Source organism: Populus trichocarpa, chromosome 6, assembly GCF_000002775.5.
Source record: "Populus trichocarpa isolate Nisqually-1 chromosome 6, P.trichocarpa_v4.1, whole genome shotgun sequence".
NCBI classification, from domain to species: Eukaryota; Viridiplantae; Streptophyta; class Magnoliopsida; order Malpighiales; family Salicaceae; genus Populus; species Populus trichocarpa.
In genome coordinates this window covers 24,576,536-24,598,829 of record NC_037290.2, presented here as the reverse complement: position 1 = coordinate 24,598,829, position 22,294 = coordinate 24,576,536, and the positions used below count along the sequence as shown (strand labels likewise).

General features: G+C 32.2%; 2 protein-coding genes across 3 annotated transcripts in view; both read right to left on the bottom strand.

Annotated features, from left to right (window-relative positions):
- Window positions 1–12,623: 12,623 nt before the first annotated feature.
- LOC127905454 (potassium channel KAT3-like) lies at window positions 12,624–18,668 on the bottom strand. The gene is made up of 11 exons (XM_052453766.1): window positions 18,487–18,668; window positions 17,410–17,625; window positions 16,845–17,003; window positions 16,711–16,768; window positions 15,872–16,189; window positions 15,507–15,746; window positions 15,247–15,345; window positions 15,143–15,175; window positions 14,021–14,206; window positions 13,816–13,893; window positions 12,624–13,173 (listed from the first exon to the last, which is right to left on the bottom strand). The coding sequence occupies exons 1-11, from the start codon at window positions 18,666–18,668 to the stop codon at window positions 13,015–13,017; spliced, it is 1,728 nt and encodes a 575-aa protein (XP_052309726.1). The 3' UTR covers window positions 12,624–13,014.
- Window positions 18,669–21,330: 2,662 nt separating this feature from the next.
- Window positions 21,331–22,294, bottom strand: part of LOC7495730 (uncharacterized) — a 95,310-nt gene continuing 94,346 nt past the window's right edge. For both annotated transcript variants that reach the window (XM_052453669.1, XM_024604250.2), the window contains one exon: window positions 21,331–22,098. In XM_052453669.1, coding sequence (XP_052309629.1) covers window positions 22,033–22,098 — 66 coding nt within the window. In that variant the 3' untranslated portion in view covers window positions 21,331–22,032. The remainder of the gene's footprint in view (window positions 22,099–22,294) is intronic.

Genomic DNA, 22,294 nt, shown 5'->3' with positions numbered 1-22,294 from the left:
TTAAAAAAATAAAAAATATTAGTTTAAAATAAAAAATATTTTAAAAAAACAATCTCCATACTCCAATCAAATACTTTCGTACACGATTACATTCTCTCTAAAAAACAATATATATATATTATTTTCTCTCTCTTCCATATGTATGCAAATACTGTATTAGCCCCCAGATTTCTTTCTCTCTGCCTTCCTCTGGCTCTCCTACCCTACCAACTGCTTTTGCAGTTCGTAGTTATACACTTTTTTTTTTTTTCTTTTTTTTTACCTGTCATATTTTGCCACTTCTAGACCATTTTTACCCCATTTTGTTTCCTTTTTTCGTGTCACTATGAATGCCTCGTTGAATAAATTAATACCTTTTTCTCACTGTAATGATGCCATGAATTGATTTGTGATTAAGCTTTTGACAGTCTTTGACTTTAAAAAAGTAGGAGTAATTAGTGTAGTGAACGGGCATTCGTATTCGTTTTGGTTAATGATTCAAAAACTTTTAAGTATATTTATAAAACCCAGATCGATACGATAATCTCTGGTTCAGAATCTAATTATACAAGATTTTAATAAGTTTAATTCGAAAAAAAAAACGGTTTATTGAGTTAAAAATAAATTTGAGTGGATGTATTAACTTGGTTAAGGGTTCATTTCAAAATATATTAAAATTGTTTTTTAAAATATTTTTTATTCAGAAATATATTAAAATAATATTTTTTTTATTTTTTAAAAATTAGTTTTAATATTAGCGCATCAAAATTATCTATATATATCAATTTGAAGCAAATAAAAAAATAAAATATTTTCAAATTTTTTTAAAAATATTTTTAAAATGTAAAAATCAATAGAGTTTAATTCGGATCAGACTTGTCTAGCTCTCAATCCATTGTTTTTATTATTATTAAAATAACAATGTTTTAATATTTTTTATAAAAAAAATAAATTAAGTGCACGATAGAGTCATGTTTTACAACCATTAACTATTCTTGACTTTATGAAAAGATGGATCACACACTTCTAGTTCCTTGATATAAATTTGGGATTGAATCTAATACGTATATATATATTCCTTTTCTTTTCAAGGAAAGAAAGAAAGCAAGCATATGACAACGTGAAAAATAATTCTATGAAATATAGTTTAGATAATTATATTTTTTATAAATATAATATATTCATGTTTGATTAACTTATTTATAAAAAGTATTTTAAATTTTGTTGTCACTGATTCTATAGATATATACAGGATAAAATATATAATATTTTATATTAAGTATATATAATTCTATTATATATTAAAAAAAAACACATGTAAGCTTCTAGGAGAAGAAATTGATTGAAGTGGGGCAGGAAATATAAACAAGGAAAGGTGATGGTTAAATGTTTTTTTTACTGTGGTGATCAGGCGTGGGTAGATCATGAGGGTGCCCTGAGTATCGTTGGAAGGAAGCTATTGGAGGGAATATATGCTGAAGTAAGCACAAGAAGGAGACATTGCAAAGGAAAATAGTTCAGTTACATGTTTACCCTTCTTGGGCAACTCGTCACTAGACGACAAGGCTGACTTGTTATCTTTATGAAAACTGACAGACGGTCACGGCAACTAACTGCGGTTAGTTGGGCTGAGTTAACTAGGCAGTATAGGTGTGGAAATGGTACAATAGTTGAAATCTCGTGACTGATCTACCCTCCGAATCTTGTTGTTGATAGAAGAATAACACTTGTCTTCGACGAGTGGACAAGACTTGTTTTTCACCATGCATATTTTGAATAATAGAATGATAATAATTAAGTTTTGGTCAACTCAACTCAATATTGACACCTTTGTCACTTAATTTAAATTGTTTTTTTCTCTTCCAGGGATTTTTATCCAAATTATTGTATTTATTTTGTTAAGATAAATTTTTTGGTAAGATTTATGACCTGTGAAATTATATTGTTTTTTTAATATAAAGTGTGATTTTATATTGAAAAAATATGTTTTAAAATGTGTTTTTCCTTGTGCAATAACATAACCTTTCGAGACCAGTCAAATTTATTTATTTCTCTATTTATATATAGTTTCGAGTAAATTATATCATATTAATTCATGTTGTTATAAAATTTTAGACTAATTTGACATAATTTATTATCATGTCCTGTCAAGTATGATACATGTTTTAAAACTCATATCATAGCTTGTCTAATTTAAACCTTTGTTATGTATTGTTTTCATATATTAAAAGGAAAAGGCAAAACATGTGGAAAAAAAAAACATTGAATATATGCTTTGATTTACCATGGGTTATAATAATGAATTGATGATTTTGCTCTAAAAAATCATAATAAATTGTTTTTTAAAGGGTAAAATGATATTTTCACTTGCTCTATTTGTTAATCTATAATTGTTTATGATCATATCAATCTTTTTATTATTATTTTTATACAGTAAAATCACTTCATTGCCCTTGAAAACAAAATAAAAAACAATTATGGTCTAAGGTTTTTTTAATATTTGATGTTTTTTATTGCACTATAATGACTCTCTTACCAGTATAATCAATTTTTCAAAAGCTTGACCAAAGGGGCTCATTTGTCATTCTACAATGGTTTTTTATCATAATCTTTTGATTCTTGAGGCAATGTGGTATTTTCATAAAAATAAAAATAAAAAAGCTTTCAGACGATAAATGTGACTAACTTCAATGGTCAAAACTATCACTCCACTATGTCATTTAATTTGTTTTGGCCTCCTTTTCCTCCCCGTGTGGCGCATGCGACTAACAGACCTCCGGTACGGTGTTGGTGGTCTTTTATTTCTCCCTTTTTTTTCTCTCTTTACTCCTGAAAATTCGCGCCTGACCCTCCAAATTTAAAGATCATTTATTTAAGTTATTTTTCTTTTGATTTCATCCCTCTTTTTTAACATGTTTGTTTTTGTTTTAGTCAACTTCTCATGTTTGATTTTGTTTTCAATTATATCCTCATTTAATTTTTCAGTATGTTGGATTTAATCTCTGTTATTTTAATTTTAATTTTTTATTTAAGATAGTTTTTAAATTTGTTTTATTTTTTAATTTCAACCCCTTCATTTTTTTATTCTTTCATGTTTTACGCTAGTTTTTTTATTACTGTTTTTTTTTTTGTTTTGGTAAGTTTTTTTAACTTGGGATTTTTTTCTTCTAATTTCATCATTTGACATTAAATTAGTTGAGAATTGAACTTTTTAATTCAACCAGGGTCTGTAATTTTATAAGTTGCAAATTTAAAATTTTAACACAGATTCAGAAAATTCGCTCATATCAATTACTATGGATTGAAACAGTAAATTTATTGTTTTTTCCTGCATAAACTTTTATACATGCCATCATTTGATTGTTGTGGATTAGCCATTTTTTAATTGATAGAGGTTACTGCTATCTTTTTATATATTTTTGAAAAATTAATTACTATAATGCCCTTGAAAGTAAAACAACACTTAATTTGGATATGAGGTTTTTTTTTTATTTAACTCTCAAAGCTTGACTTAAAGGGCTCAATTGTTATACCATATCACTTTGTTTTTTTAATTAATATTGATAATAATTTAAAAATTTATTTTATTTTATTTTTTCAATTTCATCATTCAATATTTGATTGATTAATATATAAACTTTATAAGTTATTTTTTATGCTTTGTATAAGGTTATCACAGTTTTGAATAAACGTTTATTTCTACTCAAAACCATGAACATTTATTTTTGTTATCATGTGGTTAAATAAAAATTGTTTTTTTTTAAAGTCAGTCAACCCAATTGATTTCATGAACCAAGTCCCGGGATGACAAAGGCCATCCAACATGTCTCTGTCTCAATACCTAAAAAAATAGATGCATCTTGATGTTTTTTTTTTATATAAGCTAAGTCATGCTTTTATCAGTTGTTCAAGTTGCTTTTAAATTCGTGAAGTCAACTGATTCATATTGATTAGCTATAACGTGATCTAATTAGAGACTCGATCAAAGCAAGTGGTCGTTTCAAATGGTTTTAAGATTTACATATTTTCTCACGTTTAATTAAACTATCAAACAATTATAACACTCTTAATATTATTTCTCATATCTAAAAAAATGGAACCAAATCTACGACGTAGTGTAAACCAATTAACTAGTTCATTAACCATGTAAATTCTTGTATAAAACATGTAATATCTCACATCAGCGGATAAGAACTTGGGGGAGGGTCTTATATGAGCATGTTCACCTTGACTAGTAAGACGCGTTTTGGGACCATACATGACTGTCAAGAACAAATCCGTGAGGTCCGTGGACCAAAGCGGACAATATTTTGCTAGTGGGGCGAGGTGTTACAAAACTGGTAGATATGAATTGTATGTTTGCATCAAATGATTTTTTTCTTATTTTATAAATAATCTTGATTTTCTTATCAAGTTTTTTTGGAGATAGTATGCTTTGTTCACCAACCATCACAAGCTATTATATATTAAAATTAAAAAATGATTACCAAGTTATAGAATTTACGTTTCTAACAATCAAAATCAAATTATTAATAAATTATTTTACAGGATCCAATATTTTTTTTTAAAATCACCGAAGAGTCAACGATGCTGGAACTCTACTAAGAAAAGATCTAATTGGTGATTTGTGTTAAATGATTGGTATGTGTTTTCGTTGACCTGAACAAATACTAAATTTTTGTCAATTAAGTTTTGTTCATTAATCACTATTAAATTGAGAAACTACATTTCATACTCCACAGCACATCCATAAATTAATAATCTATAAAAAAACAATGCGACAAGAATTAGATACAACCAATTTAGTTCGTTTTCCATCACTTTCCTCTAATTTTTTTATCCAGCAAAAGTCCATGACTTGTCTATCAATATTTAGCATTTATAGCACCGAAAGGTAGACATCAATGCAGGGCAGTTTAGTCAACTGGTTTCAACAGACGGACAAGAAGCGTCCCGCTCGCCGAGCAAAACAATCCGCTGAACCAGGACGCTGGACAGTTAACCCCGTCAGCTAGCTGCAACAACATAATTGGTTGGTCCCTTTCGAGTGCCACGTCATCAAAGTTGATTAACTTAACTAGAGTTAAAACATAACTAGTAGTGTAAGGTCCAAACCAAACCCGCCGTCCAGCAAGCGAGTTCTAATTTCATCGAAAATGATTGCTTTATTATTCAACTAGAGAACAATACCAAAATTATTCCTTGAAATATCTGATACATGTGATACGTGTTGACGACTCCAGCCCGATTTATTACCCGATTCAAGTCATATGATATGATATTATTTACAAAATTATATATAATTATAATTTAAATTAGTTTTCATTTAAATTGGACCGATCTTTAGAGTCTATTGGATTTAATTAGATTAATTTTCAATTTAGTTTGATATAAAATTTGATATAGACTAATGAATCACTAAACCGAGATTAATTAAACTTATTTATAAAACTTTTTATTTAGAAGATAATCAAGTATTCAAAATAATGGTGAATTAGTTATGTTGTCCATATCAATATTAAAAATTAGGGAGAGCTATTTTTTAATAAAATTAGAATTATTTTTTTTTTTATTAATATAGGTGTCCGGGTCAGCTTGCATGCACCTCGACTAATTTTATGGATCCTAAAATTAACAACTATATAAGTCTCCTGTAGCTATCATATTAACAATCACAAGTTTTTAACCTGAAATTATAAAGAAAAAGCAAATTTTTTAATTTTAATTTTTTAGCGATGAGTTAGTAGATACTTAGAATTACTCATTTCTTGTTTCTTATTTTAAAACAAAGGTTACTGTCAATTTCATCAAGTAGAGATTGGTAATTTTACTTTCTGTTTTTTTTTTACTGTTAGTCATGGGTGATGGTCGCCGAGTCCATTTTGGACCGTGAGCATGAGCGCAGAGGAGCCTGGTATGGGTATCTTCCCTGCCACACCATCAAGATTAGTTAACTTAACCAGAGTTAAAATCTAACTAGAAGTTATCATTTGATGCATTTCCCTTAACCCTTTTAAACTTTTAGGCACTGTCCTTTTTTGTCGTATTCCGTGACTCAGCTTTTCATGATTCTGGGGGTGCGCGGAGATTAACTGGCACGTGTGTGTCTCGCTCTCGCATCCCGGTAAAATCCAACGGGTGTTAGCTGAAGATTCCCTTGAAATGGACCGGTCATCGACGGTTTGCTTTACCCTTTCTCCGTGCTAGGAAATGGCTCCTCTCTCTTTTTTCGTGGCGATGCCACCAAATGTCTTTGGACCTACGTGGCTTACATTGAATGGTCAGGGGGTAAGAAAATGGTGTTGCAACTTGCATTCTAGTACAATTTCTGAGGGTTTGTTCGAGGCTGCGGTACGGTGTTGTTCGAACTGTTTTTAGACTGGTTATTACTTTAAATAAGTTTTTATTGTTTAAATTTATTTTTAAAATTTAGATTTGATAAATAACTATAACTTATATTTTTTTAAAAAATTAACCATGTATATATAATTATATAAAACACTAATATAAGCATAATAAATAATTTAGATTATGTGTTCTTAGTGATATAATAATTTAGTTTATCTACCTTGTATATATTACTAATTTTTTTTAAAAAAACTATGTTTTTTTTTAAATGAATCTAATTATACACTGGATATCCCGTGAGCAATTTAATTCATTCACAACACCATTAAGCAGTCAAAAATTATCTCAAAAATTATTTTTACCGCACCCTAAAACAGTGCATGCACAAGAAAACTTCTCTCTTATATATGATTACTTGCTGTGCATGCTTATATTTTTTTTATTTTATGGCGTGATTCCAAGCAATATTTCACAGAAAACAAGTTTATTGATAAAATGATATCTAAACTATTGATTAAATTCAGCTCGATCCTTGATTTTCTATTTTGATTTCTCAAATCATCAAATTAAAGTGATGCACCACTTTTGCTAGTTTTTTTTTATTTTTAAAAAAGTAATAAATAAAAACACGTGAAAGAATATTATTTGCGGATAAAATATATATTTTTTTCAAATTTTTAACACAAACAGCGTGTTATTTTGACCGGGATGGAAATTACCTTCTAAAAAGTAAAAACAACTAATTAATATGCTGTCAACACAATCCAATTGACGACGCGTCATCGCATGTACTACTCTGTGTGAAATGACTAGTACATGAGCAAGAATTATGAGCCCGTGGGATATGGTAGCTTAGCTAGCCCTGAAACTTGTATTGAAAGCACTGTTCAATCCGAACTGTTACACATCTACCCGACACTGTATAAATGATAGCATCAATTCAATTATTACGTGAGAGATACTCTTTTTTTTTTAAAAAAAAAAGAAAGAAAAAATGCTTCCACTTTTTAAAAACCACACGTGCTAGTAGGTACCTCCTCCACAGGTACCCAAAAATTCTCGCAGCATAGAGAATCAAGAGGCATGATTTGTTTACTATTTTTTATTTTTTTAAATTTTAATTCTTGTCCGTGATTGTCTCCTCGATAACATGTTGATGCTTAGGCTAAACGATGCTTAATTGTTAGATTAAGAACAAAATTTGCCATCCAATTCTTGCTTACGTGGGTAACAGAAGGTAGAGTGCAGATTATATATATATATATATATATATATATATATATATATATATATATAGTCTTACAAGAACATTGGGCATTGGTCTTTTAAAATCTCGGGAGGGGATAAAAAGAGAGAGGCAGGACTCGGTGGTTAATTTGTACTCTTGGGCTGGCATGAGGTGCGACTACTGATACTTGGATTCTAGGCTATACATGGGCCTGGGCTATTTCATTCTCTCGTGCTTTAATTAGCCCCGAAAAATAAAATATTGCTTATGACGAAAGGTAAAAGTTGCGGGTGAGCCACCTGCCGTGTTTGAGAAAGCACGTGTGGTGGTCATTATTAGTGATTTTTTTTATGCTGTTAGATTCGTTTTATTAAGATTTGTTTTTACGGTACGGCGGTGTTGTCATTGGATTTTTTTGTGTGGTTCATGATCATGATCATGATCATATTCATTTCTCTTCTCTCTCTCTCTCTCTCTCTCTCTCTCATGATCATATTCATTTCTCTTCTCTCTCTCTCTCTCTCTTTGTTTTTTGTTATTCTCTTCATTGGAATTTATGCCGACCAATTTTCACTGTTTTTTTTTATATGCCGCACTTTTTTACCGTGATTTTTATCAAACCATGTTATGTTTTTTTTTTTTTTTTCCGAAGCTAGTTTTCCGAGCAACGTTGGAAAGGAAAAACACCCCTTCGTCCGCCAATACTCCTGCAAAACTATGTTCTAAATAATTAAAAAAATATTTGTGGTCCAACTACTACTTTCTTAAATACATATAATCCATTCCTCTTTCCATAGTTCAAATACTTCCGCATCACTTTTGTCTCATTCGTTAATTGGTTGGAGTGGAACTTTTCTAACTAAATGCATGGCTATCACCACAACTTCAATAATAATAATTATTTTACGAGTGGATGACTGAATAAAAATGGATTTCATGGGACACATGAAAGAAAGCCCATCACGATTCCAACTACATTGGATCCACCCATCAAGTAACAATCCATCAAGAATCAGAAAATTTAATCGGGCCACTAATTTTGTTATAAATAATAGTGTTGGTATGTTGGACAATATGATGGATTGAATATGATAATTTTTGTTGTAAAGTTACTTGATGTACTTTTTTTTTTTATATAGTATAAAAATTAATCTTTGTTTTGTTAAAGACGGTTTTAGTGGACAAATCTTTGTTTCATTAAAAGGGGTAGGGTAAACTTGTTTAATTCTATACACAATGATTAATTTAGTTGATTTGGATCATCATAAAAATAAAAATAGTTATTCTTATAATTTTAAAACTTAACTAGAAGCTGACTTGGAGCAAGATTCGAGTCACAAGTCTGGTTAATCATTGGTCAGGATCAACATAAGAATAAAAAACTTATTATCATAGTTTTAAAATCCGACTTGGGGGTTGAATTGAGGTCAGGCCCGAGTCACAGATTGGGTTGTCTATTGACGCCGATCAATATAAAGACAAAAATAATTATAGTTTTAAAACTTAACTCGGGGGTCAATTTGGAGGCAAACTCGAGTAGCGGGTCGGGATCATTGACTTAGATTAACATAAATATAAAAATAAATATTATCATAGTTTTAATTTACAACTCGAGATCAAGCTCGAGTCACACAATAATTATTATTGTTGTGGTTTTAAAATTCAAGCCGGAGCTAAGTCCTCTATGTTAATTTATATCTGAATTGGTATAAGCCATGCAATAACAATTACTCAAGCATTTCATCCTGCATTCCTCTGTGGTCATGCCTGCATTCATTGCCCAATTCTTTGCCCTTGGTAGTTTAATGTTAGGAATTAGAATACTTTACAGATCCATCACCGTTGTGGCAATTCAACGGTGTTCTCTGTACACACCCACTAGACCAGCCTGCCCTTTCCCATTCATTTTGGTTATTCAGTACGAATCTTTCCAAACACCAACATACAGGGGATTGGTCGACGATGCATCTGCCATAAGCACCACAAAATGCATAACTTTCGCAGGTATCTCCCGGTGCACCTGAGTGTACATTCCGGTCATTCATTCGGTCAATCCAAGTGAGCCGTTGGACGATACCATCTTGATTCGGTCAAACCAATATGGAAGTCACGTTAGCACAGTAAGTAAAGTATGTTTCTGTGTCTTTATGAGTAAGAGCACATCTATAAAGGGAGTTCGAATTCAAGGAAGGCACGCCACCAAACCCGACACCGTTCCATGACCCAGAACACTCCAAGACTGAATTATGCCTGAACCAGCTCCAAACCCTTAACATCAACCTCAAAAGTATAAGGGCCTTGAGAGAAGGATCATCATTGTTCTTCCATGATGATAGAATCACATTCTTTCATGATGAGGTCGGAGGTCGGGTTCACCATTGCCCCGAGTCAATGTAAAGTTTACTTTTTACTTGTGTTTTACATAGTCAGGTTAGATCAATTATTCCTTTATTTTCTATTAAAATCGGAAAAGTCTAGATTATAGGCCGGTTGAGTCTCGTCTAATATTTAGTAAACATAAAATAAAGTAAATTATCCAGTTAAATTTAAAGTATAACAAGACAGTTATTTATCCAGTTCAATTAATATTATTAAACATACCAAACACTAGTTACAATCGCAATTGCTCCAATAAAAGAGAATTTGAAGTTATAATTACAAAATCTACCCTAAATTTTATGGTGAATGAATCACACCTCAAATTCAATATGATAGGTTAATCAAGAAGAAATTAGAATTTATATCTTGAATTGATTTAGGTTTTAAAAAATTCAATTTACTCAGATAAATTCAATCCAAGTTTAGTTGAGTTAAGTCTTAAAAAACAGTGAAATAATATTATTTTAATAAAAATAAATAATTTGAATTGATTTGGTAACCTAATAAGCTCTTATTTGAGATTGCGGCTCAAATAGAGGTTGATCAAAATTTATTTTTTTGTTTAAAATTATTATTTTTATATTTTCAGATTATTTTAATATGATGATGTTAAAAATAAATTTTAAAAATAAAAAATATATTATTTTAATATATTTTTAAACAAAAAAATATTTTAAAAATTAATCACTATCATATTCTTAAACTAATTAATAAAACAAATTAATAAATTGATATGATAATTCAATAATTTTAAAAAATTTATAACAATAATATTCCCTTTGATTTCTACGTCCATGTCAAAATTCAGTGGAGGGTGTTTTTTGACATTTCAGCTCCTGCAGAAATTTTAAAAATCCCGCTCTATACGATCCTTCCATTTCACGCTCCCTCTGATTCCATAACAAACAATCTATCTCTCAAAAAGAAGCTATATCTTCAATGGCGACTACCGCACCAAGCGAGCTCGATCCAAACCTTCTTCTTCCTGCTGCTCCATCAGAATCCGAATCCGAATCTCTGCTCTCTTCTCTCGTTTACGGTTCGTCTCTCTCTCTGGCTCGAGTTCATTTCTCTCCGTTATTGTTTTTTAAATTTCGTAGTTCATATCTTCAATTTTGTATATTATGCAATCATTACGCTTCGAATAATCTCAATTTAGGTTAGTTTTTGTTTTGGTGTGGCTGTTATTATTATTAAATGATTTTGTTATTATAATCAAATCTTAAACTATCATTTTCAAGCGTTTTATTTATTAATTGAATTTTGCTAAAGCATTCAGTTATCTGTTCTAATTAGATTTAGATATCACATGATTTTACGCTGTTGATTTTCTGTTTTTCTTTTTAATTCAGATCGTACAAATTTTGTTAGTGTCTACTAGAATTTCTGTGGTTGATTTAGGTTAAGCTAAATAGTTTGAGGAAAAAAAATAATTTCATAATAATTAGATAAGGCTGTTTGTTAATGATAATGTTTTACATATTGATCTCTGTTTGGTTGCGATTACTATGCATATTTTGCTTTTTTGGTTAAAAAACGGTCTTCTCATGACTCTTGAAACGTGGAATTTTGAATAATTGTGGAAAATTTTAACTAATATTAGCGACATATAATCCTTATTAGATTATCTGTTATGATTCTTACTCAAGAAACTGAAATGAAGCTCTTGATTTTATTAACGATGGTAACAAAAACGATGTTTTATGTTGATTTTAGTCATTTTATTCTTCTTTTTGTGTACAGATACGTCACAGCAGTTTCAGATGGCAATGGGCAACATGCTTAAGATGATAACGTGAGTTAATTATCAGCTTTAAGATAAGAAATTTCATTAAAATTTCTATTACTGTTTTAAATATTTGAAAAAAGAAGGTATATTTTTTCTCTCTTTTTTCTTGAAGTTTTTTAACTTAAATTCTGTGAATTAGTTTGATGCTTGATGAACTCTGTGCAGTGAAATTGATCAAACCACGGGTGGGATAATGGAAGAGATAGGGAAATGCAAAGATACAGCTTTTGAGAGGAAGAAAGACTTGGAGGAAGAGAAGGAAAGGTTTCAGAAAGCTGCTTATGCTGTGCTAGGCATGCTCAATGACACATAATAGGAACGGTAAGCTCAAAGGTCTCGTGTTATTATCTTCTATGTTTTTATCAGAGGCTTGGCATTCAGATTGCAGTTATCGTTTTCTTTTCACGTTAGGATTAGGGTATGCCTGTGGCTACTCGATTATAACATAGCATGCCTACATAAATGCAAGTGTATAAAGACATAGACCCATGAACACTCACAATTGCGCATATGTACACCCGCAAAGGTCAGCATATATTACATGTCTTGAACTTTTACCATGTTGTTTACAAAATTGAAACTCAAAAGGCGCTGAGCATGTAGGCTGATGATGGGGTATTGGTTTTATGCTCTTAACATTAAAAAATAAACAAGTGATCATTCTCCCTTAAAGCATCCAATTCTTCTACTTCTGAGCCATCCTCCATAAGAATTTTCTTTCCATGCTTGCCAAACTTCGTTTCTGCATCCATCAAATTTAGCAGCTTTGAAGTTCAATTGGTATGCAAACAATGAATGGATTCATGGATTAATTCACATGGGACAGTGTATGTGAACGTGTTAGGCTCTTCATGGAACTCATGGACTGTCTAAGAATGATTTTTTTTGCTCCTCGATAACTCAAATTTATTCCAATTAGTGTTTGGAGAACTGCATTTGTGTTTCTTATTTAGTTTTGGCTCCTTGTGTCTTGGTATTGATTGTTAAAACTGATACCAGCATCCGAGGATAGATATGCATTTCAATACACTATATACCTGCCATGTCGAATAGATTTTCTGTTGAGTCAGGCAAATGTATGAGTTTCCCCATTGTATCTCCTGTTGTTTCGTTTGGATGATGCCCATGGATTATCACTCTTTTGGGAAATGTGCTTGGCAGTGGAGTAGAATTTTCTTGTATTCCTGAAAAAATTATGGGATGGATCTTTCAAATAATTAAAATAAATCTTAAATGTTTCATCAATTAAAGTGAACAAACCCCACCTCACCATCCACCAAAAAAAAAAACACTAATGAGATGTAGGTACACCAATCTTTATTTGCTGCCCTTTACCCAGTCTGGCCACCCTATTGAGTATGAGTACTACTAGTTTTTTACCTTCTACACTTGTTTCTCTTTGAGAATTTAGTGCCTCAGAACTTCGTAACCCCTCATTTGATGTTGCTTTCTGCAAGGATTAGATAATGACCATTATGTAGAGTATACACAGATAGTCATCAGAATTATTGTCAGAGACATTTATATTGAACAATACAAGCTTGTATGCATTTTTTGGGGAGATATACACAGCCCCGTCAACAAACTGCTGTAGCCTCTAGGTATGGGTTGATGCTGGCCTGTGCCAGCCATTCTTCTGAATGGTAACAGGCTTGCGCATTTTACCAGAAATACTGTAACATTCACTACAAATCCAATACTCCTTTTGGTGCGAGTTTGATGATGAATGTATGAGAGTCATTATTTGATAAATCACAAATCTGAATAGTGAACTAGAAAGGTCCCCTATGGTACCCACAATTTTAAAGAAATCTGAAATATAGATTCAAATGGTTATGGTATCTTGAATTACAACTGAAATGGACTGTACTCTTATATCATTGTTCTCTTATTCATAATTACAGCTTAATGATATTGGAAAATGCACTGCTCTCTTACATCATTTAAAAGTTATTTTAAAATTCCAAGGTCAATTAATTTGTGCATACTTTAATACAAGCATTGTGTTTACTGCCAGATAGGTTTATTAAGATATTACTATTAGTTGAGTATTTATTTACACTAGCTAAATTGGCTGAAGATAGAAATATACCTCCACAGCTGTGTCTTCCAGCAATTCCCTGAGAAAGGGTATTTCTTCTTGCATCTCTCGTTTCAAATCCTTTAGGTACTGAAATCAAAGAGTCAGCATAAATAGTTACCTCAGCTTCAGAGTAAATTGTAATTCTAAAACACGTGCTAGTCCGTGCACAACTGATTATAGTTGGTCATGCAATGAGACAAACAAGTGTTTCAACCTGGATGAAGTTGGAGATAATTTTTTTTCCATCTTCGCTATGGGGCTGCGCCATTTGCTTGAGATGATGATGACTGAGCCGGATGACCTGGGAAAGTCTCCTGGTCCTCACTGTAAAAGGCTGTGGGATGTTGAATACAACCCCAATTTCCCCTGCCATGTCTGAAGATACTAGTTTTGACAAAACCTGTAGAAACTCTCATGAACATAGATTCTTAGGATATTGAAGAGCTGGTTATATGTTATAGGCATGGATTTCATTTGGGTTTCATTATCATTTCCCTAGAGATTGCTTACATTAGTTTGCCTATGTTATCCTATTTCTTTGAATTCAAGAAATTTGTAATACTAGAATAGATGAGGTGCAGAGATAACTGAAGAAGCAGTCTCTTTCTTTTCTTGTGGCCATAAACATCATTAAGCTTTTATTATATTTGCTTCGCCATGTTTTTTTGTCTTTCTCGTATTATTTCCCAGCTCAAGTAGGACTGAAATTTGTTTTCTGATATTGAGTCTTGGACTTTATTTATAGGGCTTTCTTGAACGTTTTTGTTGATTTGCTGCCACAGGATACGAGACACGATCTGTGAGGCATTATCTTTCAGGGATTTGCATCCTTAGCTGCTGCTCTCCGGACAAAGTGAAGTTTTACATTAAACCATATGCGTGATTCTATGTCATGAGTTCTTTGTTAAATAGATCTGTGTCAGAAAAGTTCCTGAATCTTATCCAAACAACTAATTTTTCAAATAAAAAGAATAGAACCTAACTGATTATGATAATTAGTGTGATGTAGATGCATAATAAAAGCGTGCTTGCTGAGTCTTTGGCTACGTACGTGCATGATGAATCCTCTTTATAATCATCTGTAATAACTTTCCTCTTTCATCTCTATCACCAGAATGGCCTAACTAGTTGTCCTTATATGCACTAATTCCTTTATAGAGAAAAACCTTTTATGTAGAATATACATCATGCTTGGGATGTCCTTGCTGTACTGGTCATTCAATCAATTACATATCTTAGCTATATACTTATCAGCAAATTTATTTCTTGAGTATTTGGTATTAGAAAATCAAATTTATTTCAGGATTGATGTTTTGATGCATGTATTTGGAAGTACCTGCTCTGTTCCATTCCTGTACACCAGCACGTCCTGCAGTTTGAGGCATAATTAAGATTTTACGTCTTACACTGAGAGAGAGAGAGATGGGAGGGGTGGCATACCACTGCTCCAGTTACTAAGACGTAAAACTCTGTCGGAATCTCGTTTTGTAAAATAATTTCAACCTTAGGAGGAAAATATTCTGCTTTCATTTCTGATACCTGGAAGAAGTAAGCACAAGTGGGTCCAGAGTTAGCATTTTGGTTGTCGGTGTCAATCATAATTACCATTCTGATCATAATCTCCCTTTTGTCTTAATACCACAATAATGATATCAATGTCTTGACTGATAAAAGTTTCACGGAGAGTATAGGACATTTACCAACTGGGTAATAAGGTCTTCAGATACTCCTTTGAAAAGGTAGGTTTTTGCAACGATGCTATGGAAAAGATGTTGAGCAATGCTAGATCTGATTGCTTTTGGTAAGTTCTCCAACACCTCCTCTTGCTGCAACTCTGCTGTCTTGAACTTGAGTTGCAAGTGTGCTAGCATTTGCTTTCTCAATCCTTCTGGGAGTCTATTCTTGCTTGCATATCTTAATATCTGATCGATGGCATTCCTCTGCGAGACACCAAACATTAGTAGATTATAACTAACACTGTCTACTGTCTAGTTATGTTCTGTTGGATATTGTTCTAGCCGTAGGATTGTTCAACAGCTCGTCCTGCAGGGTAGAAGAGAATTACCATAGCAAAAGTATGAGCTGCGGAACGGACAACAAGGTTCGTCATGTTTCCGATTATATAAGCGGTGAGGCCAATGTTGAATAGCATGTAAAACATGTTAAAAACCTTCTCTCCCGTGTTTTCTGCATGCAAGTCTCCGTAGCCGACAGTGGTTAGGGTAACAATGGACCAATAAATGGAATACGTGTAGCCCAACCAGATGCTTCTTTGTTCGAAATCTTCAACGTGCTTTCCAATCCAAGTATTACCTTCTGTGTCATGATGGACAGCAATCCAGTAGTAGATACATCCTGCCGAGTGAACCACAAATAGTGTAACCTGCCATGGATTCACTCGAGTCAAGTAATGGTGTGGTGCAGGGCATAAGAACTAGGAAGCATGGTTATAAGACTTGACCCATGAGTTGATCCAGCACAAGGTCTAGATTATGGGTAAGGTGAGTTGACTCACGTATCAGTAGGTGAATTCAAGGTTTGAAATTTTTTTTTAAAGAAACCTTTGGTTTTTCCACTGATTTAGTTTGGGCCGGGTTGGTGGGTCAACTTGGATTGCTAAGTTGATCTCTTAGGTGAGGCTGAATCTTGTTTCACGGCTAGGGAATTAATTAAAGTAGCATTTGATATTGTAATAATGATTGTTTTTAAATTTTTTTTTTGAAATATATCAAAATAATTTTTAAATTTTTTTTAATAGCAATATATTAAAACGATTTAAAAATACAAAAAAATAATTTTAAAAAATAATTTTTTAAAATATTAGAAAACATGGTTTTTATTGTAAAAATAAACATATTTTAAATCTAAAAGTTGTTATAGGGATGTGAAGGGATGGACAATTACACTGATTAGTTTAAATAATCTTGTCCAGAAGTAGCTGAAGCGTGTGTCTTTCTCCAGCCTGTAGAAGATATGTTGTTAATGATTAGTACAGAGAATGAACACATCCTTTTCTGTTAAACTATAGTGAAATTTACCTTTTGAAGAGTTCACCGACACGCTTGAGTCGCCAAAGCCGAAGAAGATTGAGAAAACCGAAGACCTCTCCGTGCATTTTGCCAGTCAAGATTCTGTGTATGATGTGGAATGGCAGGGTCGAGGCTACGTCCATGGGGAACAATAACCTAGTGATATACCTGAGAAAACATGCAAGAAGTGTTGCACGTTTCGAGTTTTTTTTTTGAAGTAAGAAACAAATTTATTATTAAGAGAATAAATGTTTTTAAAAAAATTATTTAGCAATAAATCTTTAAATCAATCTTAATTTTAGGATGAATTTATTTCATGATTTATTTTACAATGGATGTCTTAATGCTCATAATTTATGCTGTAAATATGTATCAAAGTAGATCTTCTAAGGATCTTGGAGCTAAATAATTTCTCTTCACAATCTTTTTAGCTTAAATGATTTTTCTGTCTAAGACTTACACGACCTATAGGCTTAGAAAAAAATTGAGATCCTTTTAAGGAACCCATAGAAGATAACAACCCTGCCGTTAGAATCCACACAGTACTATGTCTTGTTGTGATTTGGAATCATACCGTAGAGCAATTTTCTTGTGATCATCCACAAGAAGATAGGTTGTATTGTCCAAATAAGCAACAAAGAAAGTTAGGACTATATCGGCGGCAAAGAAGGCATCAACCACCAAATCGACGGGCAGAAATCCTCCGGTAGCCGCTTTCTTAAATGCAAGCTCAAAAGGAGATGCCCATGCTGAGTACACCACCAACACCACAAGGAACGTTTGCCACCACCTTCATCTCATTAACATTAACATTAACATTAAATTAATTCTTGTCACGAATCATTTATATAATAACTCGGTAAAATAATCAAGATAAATATATTTGTAGCATTTTTACATGTCACAAATCATTAAATTAATTTTCTTTTATTCGTTTTATTACCTTAATTTTGGCTTAATTTTTTTTATGGACACATCTCAATGTACTATGACTCGTGTCTCGTATATCAAGTCTTTTGGGGATTTATTTAATACAATGAATATAATAAGCCACACAATGTTAATAAAAAAAACCCATTTAAATCAATATAGTATATATATTTATTGATGCATTAATTAACTTTAATATTAAAATATGGCACAAAAATGAATTATCACTTTTAGAATTTCTTATACACTCATCTATAAATATAAATGATATCTTTATAAACCCAAGGTTGTTTCTTTCTTTCTTTTTTTTAAAAAAATGAGAGTATATTTTAGCATATTTTTATGCGTGGAGACTTAATTTATTTCCAATCAAGTTTCGAACAAATCAATCAAATTAATATATTTACAAGAAATTATTTTTTTACAGCATGCATATGAACTTCAATATTCAAAGTAAAATTATAATTCTTTCTAATTATTTCTAATGCTGTTTTCATTCATTTATTTCTGTTTCAAATTAAAATTAGTAGTCATGCACAACAGTTAAAACATACACGTGGCTGAACATGAAAGTATCCCTTCATAGCAATATCAATTCGTAAATATATGATTTTTCTGCTGAAAAAAAAAATATGGAAGCATTATATTCATGAACAAGAACCTAAATAACTGTTATGGATGGAAGAGTGTTTAAATTGTGCCGGAAAAGAGAAGAACTCACCGGTATCTTCTATCATAAGGAGCAATAACATATTTCTTCAGGTGCAAGTAACCATCATCAACATCAATTCCAAAAGCTGGTAAAAGGCTGCTTGAAACTGAGGCTAAATTCTTTGTGACATCTCCACCCGACCGTCTTCGAAACAGTAATGACAACGGTGACCTAGTTTCTGACGATAACATTATTGACCGGAGCAATATTAGTGAGAGAGCTTAACTTGTTTTCCTCTCTCTCTCTTTTTCTGTCTATATATATGAAGTCTTTAATTTGGATCCATATAATATTATAATGTTTTTTTTTAAATATATGACGTTGAAAACTATTGATTTATAATATAAAAAATAAAATAAATTTGATAAATATAGTCTTTATAATCTATATAGAAAAAACCATATTACCCTAATAACAAGCCAATTATTTTTTTATATATAAAGGGCAAAACTGTAGCTATACCGTGAAAGAAGTACCAACAATTCCTACACCACTTCTACTAAGCTATCGCAAGCACAAGAGATTATTACAACTATTTTTTTCTTTTAGAATAAAAACTTTATCCATAGAGTTCATCTCTGCAGCAAAGGACCTTGAAAAAAAAAAAAAAAAAAACTAACACAGACCAAGGAGGCCCAGATGCTCTCAGAAGCGACACCTACAATCTGAAAGAGTGGACGTATATATGGTGGTCTGCAGAAAGGTAAGCATTGTAATAAATTGATCTCGTCTTCAGGGGCTACTACTGCTTGAGTTGCTTTAAATCGGCATTGAAACAGTGAGCTCATGACTATCTTTCTTCTGGTTCAGCCATTGCCTTGCTTCATCCATCTTTGCCCTAATTAGTTCTTGATCAACATTGTTTCTTGCAATCATTAATGCTTCGATATGAATCTTCAAGGTAGAGCCGAGATCAATCTTTTCTTGTGATTTTGCAATGGTTTGCACTGATGTCGAAAACTTCAACACACACACACAAAAAAAAAACTTCAACCTCCCTTATCTAATTATCTATGTAATAATTCTTCCGTGCATGCCCTTATATATAGATGGAGATTATACTAGGATTCTAAAAACTAGTTAAACATATAAAATAAAAATGAGATCAAATTAATCTGATATAGACTAACAAGGATTCTAAAAGCTAGTTAAATACATGTTCAGAAAATTATAAGAAAAAGATCAGATCAGACTAACCTACTCTAAAGGATTATAAAAAACTATTAAACAAGGATTATAAACCCAAATCCTTTTGATTTATGATTTTTTTTTTCATTTAGGAATTTTTTTCTATCTCAATAGCTGAATGAGTATTCTACGAGAGAGAAGTGCTGAGTTTGTGGTTCTCAGTAGCTGTTATTTATGTCAAGAAGTTGTGATTGGTCACATCACAGTGCGGGTGATGCTTGGTAGAAAACTGTTATATAAAGGAGGGTGTACTGAATAACAGTAGAATTCTCGAGGCATATCTAAAATTTCACGGGATAATTCTAAAAAATATACAAAGTTTTTCTCGTGTTTTTATTTTTTGCTGTACTTTGAAAAATTATATTTTATATCATTAGGGAAATAATTTTTTTTTTAAAAATCAAAAGATAAAATTACTCTTAATATATAATATATGAGTACATACAAATCGCACTCAAACACCATAAACCACCAAACTCTCCTCCACAACATCATGAAAACAAGCCATTTTTCATTTTAGACTTAGCTTAAATCAACATTTCTCTCTTAAAAAAAAAATCAAACCCAAGATTAATTTTCAAAATTGAACAAAAAAACATTTGTTTTCCCTTATGCCTAGATGTTAATTTTTAAGGTTTTTTTTAAAACATAAAAAAACCCTCAAATTATTGTTGTTGGTGGCCGCGGCGACAAAAGATGAATTCCTAGCGAGATTTGCGGTGAAAGGTAGGGGTAGAAGAGGAGGAGGCTTTGTAAGTGGATAGTTGATTTCTGTATTGTAAACAAAGTGTTTAATGAAATGCCAAGTGGTTTTTTTTGTAGTTTAATGGCAAACTTGTAATATTAATATTACAAGGACTTGAGGGAGATGTTAATGAAATGCCAAGTGGTTTTTTTTTTAGTTTAATGGCAAACTTGTAATATTAATATTATAAGGGCTTGAGGGAGATGTTAATGGACCTTTCATAGAACATCTATTATTTTAAAAGTTGGGACGATTGTTTAATTCATTTGGATCTATATAATATTATAATGTAGTTTTTTCTTTTTAATATATGACGTTGAAAACTATTGATTGGTAAGATAAGAAACCAAATTAAATTTGCCAGCTCAAATCTCGAGCTAGCAACAGCTAGTCTCGTGCTGCTGCTGCTTGGCAATATTTGAAACCCATTGGGAATTCTGGATTTCTGCCACTTATACAACGTGCTGACATCACTATAAGTGTATTATTGGTGTATATTCTCCGCATCAACATAAATAAATAAGATTTTGTTCCTCAACTCCTCTATTTCTTGTATTAGAGGAGAAATAAGATCATGCTTCCCGCTTCTATAAATCGATGCAATCATTTATATTAATTTCCATTTAGAATGAAATGTATTAGAAAAGCAATTCTGAAGAAGAAAGAAACAAATGGTTAGGTGGTTTGCCCTTGAACTATTGATGAAGATAGAGGAACCGATCAATCCCATACCCAGCTCTGCTTGCGCAAATACAAAATCCCAATCTTTTATAGCAATAATTTTGCCTGCATGCTTGGAAGGCGAAAGCATCATATACTGATTGCACATTCATACCTAATTTTTTTTTTGTCTGCTCAGAGAAGTCCTCAGGCAGCATTTTGCTTTTGTCCCACCATTGGTATTATAGCGCTTACTAATATTATCTTCGAATGCTTGAACTCGTGTTGACCACAAAATAAGCTACAATGTTACAAAATATAACAAGCACAGAGAAACGTCAAGGAGCAGACGCCCACGGAATTATTCCAAAAGGAAAACAGAAAACCTGCTATCTCTTTCTTTCTTTCTGTTGTTTTCATTCCTAGTTATCTAACCTCATAAATTACAGATGCGAAAATGAACAAATTTGAAGTCGAAGCCGTTTCAGTGCTATACATCTTTTTATACCCACAAATTCCTGTATAATGACACCGACGCCCCCTCACTGAGCAGTCGTTGCACCGTTATGTCATGTATCCAAAAGGTTCCAAAATTAAAATCTCTAGTATCCAAAAGTATTCCAGTTGAATATCTTGTTTGAGTGTCTGGGCAGAATGCCGATGAGCTCCTGTGTAATATCTGACTAGCCTTGTGGTGTAGTTTTCTCTACATGTCCTCGAGACTTAGCAACCCATCAAACACCATGCACGCTGTGTTCAATGGTAGGGATTGTAAGAGCAGCTGGAAGCTAAAAAACATAGGAACAGACCTCAAATGCTGACGCTCTGAGAGTTCATAAAGTGCAGGTTTTGAAGGAAACTGTGTTCATCTCAGCATCCTAGAGTGGTGCTCGGAATTACTTCTATCGTTACAACCAATCATATTGGCCTAGAGTAAAACTGCACTTCTCATGAGCTACAAATTACATGTACTGTGCCAACCACTGTTTGCACATATCAAGTACTGGCAGTGCATTTGCATGTAATGCCTGCAATATGGTAACACAAGGATATGAGATTTTTTCTTACAAGCAAGTGGGAAGAAAAAAAGACAGTAATAAAGAACAAAAACCAAGATATTCAGAAATAATCAAAATATAACTGACGGAGCAATGACGCTCTGGCTTGAAATGCGATTTTCATAATGTTACTGATACGACAACCAGAGCAGTCCAAGCACAGTAA

Excerpts from the sequence above, each read along its gene's own strand:
- LOC127905454 (XM_052453766.1), bottom strand. The coding sequence starts at position 18,668 with ATGTTATCGTCAGAAACTAGGTCACCGTTGTCATTACTGTTTCGAAGA. Across the intron at positions 17,004-17,409 it reads CACAAGAAAATTGCTCTACG|GTATATCACTAGGTTATTGT; the intron begins GTATGATTCCAA and ends ATGTTTTCTCAG. Across the intron at positions 14,207-15,142 it reads ACAGGAATGGAACAGAGCAG|GTTTTGTCAAAACTAGTATC; the intron begins GTACTTCCAAAT and ends GAGTTTCTACAG.